The sequence below is a fragment of the Dysidea avara genome, chromosome 2 (genome assembly GCF_963678975.1).
Source record: "Dysidea avara chromosome 2, odDysAvar1.4, whole genome shotgun sequence".
NCBI classification, from domain to species: domain Eukaryota; kingdom Metazoa; phylum Porifera; class Demospongiae; order Dictyoceratida; family Dysideidae; genus Dysidea; species Dysidea avara.
In genome coordinates, this window is record NC_089273.1 from 11,887,767 (window position 1) to 11,897,269 (window position 9,503).

The 9,503-nt window shown below is 42.8% G+C and overlaps 2 protein-coding genes across 2 annotated transcripts; both read left to right on the forward strand.

Annotated features, from left to right (window-relative positions):
* Positions 1-79: 79 nt before the first annotated feature.
* LOC136247821 (uncharacterized) lies at positions 80-2,677 on the forward strand. The gene has a single exon (XM_066039644.1). It carries the CDS (start codon positions 80-82, stop codon positions 2,675-2,677), a length of 2,598 nt encoding a protein of 865 aa, XP_065895716.1.
* Positions 2,678-2,758: 81 nt separating this feature from the next.
* Positions 2,759-4,777, forward strand: LOC136247822 (uncharacterized). The gene has a single exon (XM_066039645.1). It carries the CDS (start codon positions 2,759-2,761, stop codon positions 4,775-4,777), a length of 2,019 nt encoding a protein of 672 aa, XP_065895717.1.
* The last annotated feature ends 4,726 nt before the right edge of the window (positions 4,778-9,503 follow it).

Genomic DNA, 9,503 nt, shown 5'->3' on the forward strand with positions numbered 1-9,503 from the left:
AACTGATACTAACTATATTCATTCAGTTGAGCTGTTGAAGGAGAAATATGGCCAGCAATAAAAGCAAGTAGATGCACACATGGAGGCCTTACTGAATGTCCCAGCTCCATCTCAAAATCTAGCAAGTCTGCAGTCATTTCACAATACTGTACAGATCCACATGAGATCACTATCTGCACTTGACATGCCACCAGAATCCTATGGCCCACTCCTAACCTCTGTTACCTTGAGTAAATTACCATCTGATACCAGAACAAACATGGCACGGGATCATTATGACTCAAAATGGACAATTGATGAACTGTTAGCAAGTATCTCAAAGAAAATACGGATCTTTGAAGTGGGTCAGAAACCCGGTCGTAAACTTGGCTATCACACTAATTCACTGCCAACTATGGGTTCCTTTCATACAGCCACTGATCACCACCGAGGAGTATCACATGATAAACCTAGAAAGGATCCCAACTGCATTTTCTGTAAGGGAGCACACAAACCTGGCTTGCGTAATACAGTTACTTGTCATAGAGAACGCCTTTCCATTGTTAAAAATGCTGGCCTCTGCTTTAATTGCCTTGCACGTCACAAAGTGTCCCAGTGCACTTCAAGGTTTACGTGTAAAGAATGCCGCAGAAAACACCATACTAGCCTATGTCAGGCATTCACCACAACTGATAAGCTGCCATCTCAATCACCTTCAACTCCACAGCAAGGTCATACTACCAGTGCCACAACAGCTACTGAACAACAACCGGTAACTGCAGTAACTACTGCATCGCTATCTGCCCTTCACACAAGTGTTTGCTTATTGAAGACTGCCATAGCTGACATATCAAGTGGGCAATCTGGACACACTACAGTAGAAGGAAACATTTTCTTTGATGAGGGTGCTCAGCGTTCTTTCATTACACAAAACCTTGCTGACAAACTTCACCTTCAGCCAACCAGCCATGAAAACATATCTGTTTCCTCCTTTGGTGCACATTTGTCTGCTGTTAAGAGACTAGCAGTTGCATCCATATTCATCAACACTCTGAATGGAATTAAGATCTCGGTATCCGTTTTGATTGTTCCCCAACTGGCTGCACCTGTACGTAACTCTGTGAGAACTCATCTGAGCCAGCTCCCTTACCTACAAGGCTTGCAATTAGCTCACCCAGGGACAAGTGATGAAAACTTCCACATTTCTATTCTTATTGGGGCGGACTTCTATTGGCATTTCATTCAAGATCGTGTAGTCCGTGGTGATGGTCCAACAGCTGTCGAATCCAGACTTGGCTATCTCCTATCGGGCCCGCTACCCCTATCCCAGTCCATCAATATATCGTGTGTTCAAATCTCAGGCCTCTCTTGTATCACCGAAGAGACAGACTACAGCACTTTCTGGAAGGTGGAATCTATGGGAACTACCACAGCCACACAGAATTCAGATGCTGAGTTTTTACAGACTTACTTGACAACCAAGGTCACTGTGCAATCTGATGGCTCCTACAGTCTAAAGTTCCCATGGAAGAGTAATCATCCACCACTTCCATCTAATTATACCATCTGTGTTAGACGCACAAGATCTATGGCTCACCGACTAGCCAAGACACCCAACCTCCTGAGAATGTACAGTACTATCATTGAGGACCAGGAAAGGCAAGGATTCATTGAGAAGGTGAACAACAATCTGGAGCAGACAGCTGTAGCTGTGCACTACATTCCACATCACCCCGTCAAAAAGGACTCCTCCGCCACACCGATTCGGATCGTGCATGACTGTAGCTGCAGACAATCATCTGACTCTCCAAGCTTGAATGACTGCCTAGACCCTGGACCTCCCCTTCTCATGGACCTCTGTGCTATTCTCCTCCGATTCCGTCAATATGAGTTCGCCTTTTCATCCGACATTGAGAAAGCTTTCTTACATGTCCATTTGGATCCATCAGACAGAGATGCAACACGTTTTCTGTGGTTATCGGACCCAGCTGATACAAGCAGCCCCTTTACCACCTACAGGTTTAAGGTAGTGTTGTTTGGAGCTACTTGCTCTCCATTTATGTTAAATGCTGCACTGATCTACCATCTGTCCCAGAATAACTCAGAGGTTGCTCGTGATCTCCTTCACAATCTGTACGTTGACAATGTTGTGTCTGGTTGCCACAGTGAGCAAGCTGCTGTGGACTATTACCTCAAGTCAAGGTCACTACTCAACAGTGCCCACTTCAACCTATGTTCTTGGGCTTCAAATAGCCCACATCTGAAAAGTACAGCAAAGGAACACAATGTAGCTGAATCCGGTAACCCAGTGAAGGTGCTTGGTCTAGTGTGGGACGTTCAGACTGATCTCATCTACCCTTCCCCCAAGCCAGAACCCAGTAACTTCATTTCTGCAAGTACAAAACGTGAAATATTGAAATGTGCCTCTAGTGTTTTCGACCCATTGGGTCTTATTTCTCCAGTGACCATCTCTGCCAAACTGTTCTTGCAGCAACTGTGGCAACAATGTCTTGATTGGGACAGTGACCTAGCTGAGGAGCTGTGCAAGAACTGGAACACCATTGTCCATGATATACTTCATGCCACAGAAATTTCATTTCCTCGGCAGTGTGTCACTGTATCCTGCAATGCTGATGCAACACTCCATGTATTCGCAGATGCTAGCCCCAAAGCATATGGTGCGGCTGCATACTTTTAGCTTGGAATGAATTCAGTCCTTGTAATGTCAAAGGCCAGAGCAGCACCCCTCCAGCAACACTCATTACCAAGGCTTGAACTAATGGCTGCTGTAACTGCTGCACGACTGTGCTCGTATATGTCAACATCACTCAATGCCACCTTCTCTGTTTGTCTCTGGTCCGACAGCCAAATTGTTTTGTCATGGATTCACAGCAAGAAGTCTTTGAAACCATCTGTCAGCCACCGAGTAAGTGAGATACGTTCTATTTCAACTACATGGCGGTACTGCCCTTCAGCTGACAACCCAGCCGACTTACTCACCAGGGGCATAACATGTGATGTCCTGAAGTCTTCAACACAGTGGATGCATGGCCCAATATGGTTACCCACACCATCACAGTGGCCAACATGGCAGCAGTCTGAAGTACTACATGTTCAGGCAGCAGAGGAGGAGCTAGATGTGATACAAGAAGTAACCAGTTTAAATCCCGCACCACCAGCGTTTGTGCTTCGGTTTATACAAAACACCAGACAATCCATCACTTCACGAATAGTAGGACCACTGACTCTCCCAGAGCTTACAGCAGCTAATTTGAAATGGCTACATGATGTTCAACACACCATGTTCCCAGATGAGGTCACTAACTTACAGTCAAGTGGAAATTGTTCACAACTTGTGAGACAATTAAGATTATCCTTAGATTGTAACAATTTATTACGCTGTGGAGGCCGCATTCACAATACGCCATTGGCAGAATTGGCGAGGTTCCCTTATCTGTTGCCTTCACGCCACCCCTTCACAACCCTGATAATCAGGAACGCTCACTCAGCCCAACTGCACAGTGGAGTCAATGCTACACTTACAGCATTACGCCAGAAGTACTGGATTCCATGTGCCCGTCAACGGATCAAATCCATCATTAGGAAATGTGTAGTGTGCAGGAAGGCTGCCGGAAAAGCGTACACCATACCTGATCCCCCTCCACTAGTCAAGTCAAGTGTTAACCACACAGACCCGTTTACTGTTACCGGAGTTGATTTCACCGGTGCCCTGTATGTCAGAACTTCAGAGGGTGAGTGCAAGGTTTATCTTTGCTTATTTACGTGTGCCGTCTCACGTGCAGTCCACCTAGAAATAGTGACTGACCTCAGTGTAGAATGTTTCTTGCTAGCATTTCGGATGTTTGCCGGCCGTCGATCTGTGCCTAAGCTTCTACTCTCTGACAATGGCTCCACCTATTTGGCCGCGGCGGAGGAACTCAAAGGTCTATTCTCATCTGCCGAATTATCAGACGCCCTCGCTCGTAGAGGTATCCAGTGGCAATTCATACCAAAATGTGCTCCCTGGTTTGGTGGCTTCTGGGAGCGGCTGATAGGCCTCACCAAGTCCGCCTTAAAGAAGACCCTGGGCAGAACATGTGCCACTTTAGAAAGCCTTCAAACAATTGTAGTTGAAGTGGAGGCACTCCTCAACGATCGGCCATTAACTCACACATCATCAGACATTTGCGACCCGGAGCCTATAACACCATCTCATTTGCTCCATGGGAGGAGGATTACCACCTTGCCACACTCTAGAGTTGAAGGCGATGAAGTTGAAGATCCTGATTTCGGAGATGTGTCAGAAGTCAAACGTAGGGCAAGAGCACATGCCATCATTATTTGGCATTTTTGGAGTAGATGGAGACATGAATATTTAACTGCACTGAGGGAGACACACAAGACAACTGGCAACAATGTGCAGCATGTGAAAATAGGGGACGTAGTGTTAGTCCATGATGATACGGCAAGGATCAACTGGAAGCTAGCTGTAATAGAGTCAGTGAACAAGGGAGCAGATGGCCTGGTCCGCTCTGCTAACATTCGCACTGCCACTGGAAGGACAAACCGTCCCATAGCCCGCCTGTACCCCCTTGAAGTGACAGCAACTGAGATGACAGTCAAGCCATCCACTGTGAAGATGCCACAGAGCAAGGATAGTGATCAACCTGTACCTCCCTCAAACAGACCAGTTCGTGAAGCTGCCAGAAGAGGACAAGAACAAATGAAGGAGTGGATAAGCTATCTACGTGCCCCCCCGAGGATGTCATGGACAGTGATTAACATTAAGTATATATAGATATATAGATATGTATTGTGGGTTTTGTATATTGCTCACGTGTGTATGATTAGTTCAGCAGTGTGTGAACACGTGTTAGTGTTTTACCTTTGGTCTCGTACTAGGTCGACGTTACAATATTCTACGAGTGTTAAACATCGCTAACGGTTTATTTATTTGTACTGAGCAGTCAGCCCTGCTGGTATGCTCAGGAAAACAAAAAACAACAACAAAAACAGTTCTAACTTAACATACAGTAAACCAATTGTTCGACTAATTACAAGCTAGTACTAGTGTGGTAATATGAGTGTAAAAGTGATGTGAACGAATCTGGATCAGACGTTTCAATGATGTTAACAGGCAAGGTGTACCATTCTTTAACAGTTCTTGAGAAGTAGCTGCTCTGATATGATCTGGTGGATGATGATGGAATTATGAGATGCAATGGATGGTATGATCTAGTTTCTCTCGTTGGTGGTAGGTAATATGATGGTATGCAGATGGCAAGCTGGTGATGGAGTGCCTTGTGCAGGACTTGTAATCTAGATATCTTGCGACGAGTCTCAAGAGATGGCAGGGATAATTCATTTAACATTGCTGAAACTGAGCTAAATCTACTATAGTCATTATAAATCCATCTGGCTGCACGACGTTGTACCTTCTCTAATTGCTGAATTTGTGAATTGTAGTATGGATCCCACACAGCTGATGCATATTCCATTTGTGGCCTCACCATTGTGATGTATGCAGATTTCTTAACTCTTTGTGAGCAACTACTAAGGTTACGTTTCGAAAAGTTAAGGGTTTTTGTCGCCTTTGCTGCTATGGTAAATATGTGTGAAGACCAGGATAATGACTTGTTAATTAAGATGCCCAGATAAGAGTGTTGCTCAGATGTTTCTAATATATGGCCATTCAGTATGTAATTATGTGTGATGGGTGAAGTATTCCTTGTGCATTGCACTACAGCACATTTGATGACATTAAAGTTCAGTTGCCAGGTGTTAGCCCATTCAGATAGCTTGTTCAGATCTTGTTGGAGCTGGATGGTGTCTTCTCTGCTATTGATTATTCTGTAAAGTAGACAATCATCTGCGAACATCCGAAGAGGAGAATCAATATCATTTGCTATGTCGTTTATATACATGTTTATCCTGTCGTTTGGCCCTTACGTACTTCCAAAATTGGCGGCGGTTCCCACTGAATGAACTATCAAATAGTCTGGCATAATAATTGTTGTGTGCCTCTTTCAATCTGCAGTTGACTAGGTTCCTGGCATCACGATAAACTTTCCAATCAGACTTTAATTTGCTTCTCTTAGCCTTTGATGCTGTAACCAGGATTACTATCTCTACAGGTAACGCCGCTGTACTGTCAACAACATTACAATTGAAAAACAGTATTAGAAGTGCCTCTGCAATTAATCTTGATGATTTATGGAGAACAACAAGATATGGGCACTCTCAAAGGCCTGCGGCCTAGCTTGACAGTCTTGTACTGCCAAGCAATTTTTGTCCATTAATAATAATTACATAACCAAGTAATAAGAATAATACTTTTTTCGTCAAAATACGTAATAAATAATTAAATAATGTACGGTTAAACCACTGCACATAAAAATACGCACTCGCCGTAATGAAATCAGTAACGCTATGCCTAGAGTCACGGCACCGTGACTGGTGCTAAAGTCACGGCAAAGTCAACCAGAATTCACACAGTAGTTGTATGAAGGTAAGTTTTTGTTGAGTTTGAGGCGAGCTAGGGTTGGCAGAGTCTAGTATTCCCCGAGCATTCGACTTTAGGGCACGCGCCTAGTAGTATTCCCCGAGCATGCGCCTGGTAGTATGCCCCGAGCATTCGACTTTAGGGGATGCGCCTTGTACTTTAAAGTTAGGGTTAGGGTAAGGGTTCAGGTTTAGTTTCTTCTTTATTGGTGTTATTTATATAGGCTTCTTCATGAATGACATATATAAGGTACAAACTAAGGAAATAAGGGGGCTGGAACCGCAGTGATACACTGGTAGAGCGCTGGGCTAGAGTATGGGACGTCCTGGGTTCGATCCTCGCTTTATCCAAACTTTTTTTTTCGTTTTCTTAGGTTTTTTGTCTAAGTATTTTTTTATTCACGTGATTGCCGTGACTCTAGGCACAGCCAATAAGTAATACACGAAGGTAAAAACTAAAAATGGATTCATCTCTACTTGCTGTAATTACGAAGTTTACTATTCCAAATAACCCTGTCCAATAAACAAACAAAATAACTTTGCGGTAAGAGTACCTAGCAACGAACTCGTACAACCGGTTTGAAAAACGGGTTGTAGCTTATAGCAACCGACTAGTTCATATGCGCTGCACGTTTAACCAGGCATTAGATACCACTTGCAGTTGAGAAGCTCAGTGAGAAGATACCTCGAGTTAAAGGAATTGTTAGTTGATGGATAAACAGAATACCACACGCTCACTGTCTAGAAATTGATAATAAATTAAGCTTTTGCGCTTTTTTTCACTTTTTATCAATATTAACTGCAAAAAGTGTTGTAAGTGGAGTAGGAAAGGGTCCAAGAGAACATATAAGAGGAATGTGAAGCATATTGGCTATTTAAGTAGAGCAATATAAATCTAATCAAAAACAGCCAAGCTGTAAAAAAAGGAGTGCGGCCCTTGAAAAGGCTATGGTGAAGAAAGATGTGAAATCCAAGGTGGCAGCCAAGAAATGGCTGTGATGGTAGGTTAATGGTAAAAAAATTTATAACAACAATTCAGGTGTCATTATTAAAATTTTTACCATTAACCTACCATCACAGCCATTTCTTGGCCCCACCTTGGATTTCACATCTTCTTTCACCATAGCCTTTTCAAGGGCCGCACTCCTTTTTTTACAGCTTGGCTGTTTTTGATTAGATTTCACTTCTTTTTGTATTTGTATACCACAAAGCCGGCCTATGGCCAGCTTTGTGGCTTTTTTACCTATATATTTTTCTTTACCACAGGAAAAAGAAAAAGATGAAGCAGATTTTATAAATACTTTAACTCATTCTGATTTTATCAATAAATGTACAAATTATATATATAATGCATATATCAAGAGTTCATAATATAAAAAGAGAGCATATATTTAGTACATGTCAACTAATCCCCACAGGATAATTTTCAGCTGATCTCTCTACTGGGTGACTTGAAATGTAGCTGAACTCTCTACAGGGTGATCTGCTTGTATGTAGATGAACACTTTACAGGATTCTCTCTACAGGGTGACTTGACCCTAGCTAAACTTTCTGCAGGGTTATCTGTTTGTAGTTGAATTCTCTACAGGGTGATTTGTTTGCAGCTGAACTCTCTACAAAGTAACTTCTCCTAGGTGATCTGTCTACAGGGTGACTTGTTTCTAGCTGGTCTCTCTACAGGGCGATTTGTTTGTAGCTGAATTCTCTACAGAGTGATGTGTTTGCAGCTGAACTCTCTAAAAGGTGACTTCTTCTAGCTGAACTCTCTACAACGTGATCTTTTCATAGCTGAACTCTCTACAGGATGGTTTGTTTGCAGCTCAACTGACTCTCTACATGATGATTTCTTTGTAGCTGAACTCTCTACAGGGTGATTTGTTTGTAGCTGAAAACCCTACAAGGTAATTTCTTCTAGCTGATCTTTCTACAGGGCGATTTGTTTGTAGCTGAGTTCTCTACAGTGTATTTGTTTACAGCTGAATTCTCTACATGGTGGTTTCTTTATAGCTGAACTCTCTACAGGATGATTTGTTTGTAGCTGAACTCTCTACAGGGGATTTGATTGTAGCTGAACTCTCTACAAGGTGATACGTCTAGGTGATCTCTCTACAGGATGAATTGTTTCTAACTGAACTCTCAACACGGTGATCTGTTCATAGCTGAACTTTCTACTGGGTGATTTCTTTGCAGCTGAACTCTCTACATGGTGGTTTGTTTGCAGCTGAATTCTCTACATGGTGGTTCCTTTATAGCTGAACTCTCTACAAGGTGACTTCTTCTAGCTGATCTCTCTACAGGGTGATTTGTTTGTAGCTGAACTCTCTACAGGTGATTTGATTGGAGCTGAACTCTCTAAAAGGTGATACTTCTAGGTGATCTCTCTACAGGATGACTTGCTTCTAACTGAACTCTCAACAGGGTGATCTGTTCATAGTTGAACTTTCTACTGGGTTATTTCTTTGCAGCTGAACTCTCTACATGGTGGTTTGTTTGCAGCTGAATTCTCTACATGGTGGTTTCTTTATAGCTGAACTCTCTACAAGGTGACTTCTTCTAGCTGATCTCTCTACAGGGTGATTTGTTTGTAGCTGAACTCTCTACAGGTGATTTGATTGGAGCTGAACTCTCTAAAAGGTGATACTTCTAGGTGATCTCTCTACAGGATGACTTGCTTCTAACTGAACTCTCAACAGGGTGATCTGTTCATAGCTGAACTTTCTACTGGGTTATTTCTTTGCAGCTGAACTCTCTACATGGTGGTTTGTTTGCAGCTGAATTCTCTACAGGGTGATTTGTTTGTAGCTGAACTCTCTACAGGTGATTTGATTGTAGCTGAACTATCTACAAGGTGATACTTCTAGGTGATCTCTCTACAGGATGACTTGTTTCTAACTGAACTCTCTACAATGTGGTTTCTTTGTAGCTGAACTCTCTACAAGGTAATTTCTTCTAGCTGAACTCTCTACAGGGTGACTTGTTTATAGCTGAACTCTCTACAGGGTGACTTGTTTCTAGCTGATCTC

Bases quoted from the DNA above. Each gene is read 5' to 3' on its own strand.
- LOC136247821 (XM_066039644.1), top strand. From the start codon at position 80: ATGGAGGCCTTACTGAATGTCCCAGCTCCATCTCAAAATCTAGCAAGT.
- LOC136247822 (XM_066039645.1), top strand. From the start codon at position 2,759: ATGGCTGCTGTAACTGCTGCACGACTGTGCTCGTATATGTCAACATCA.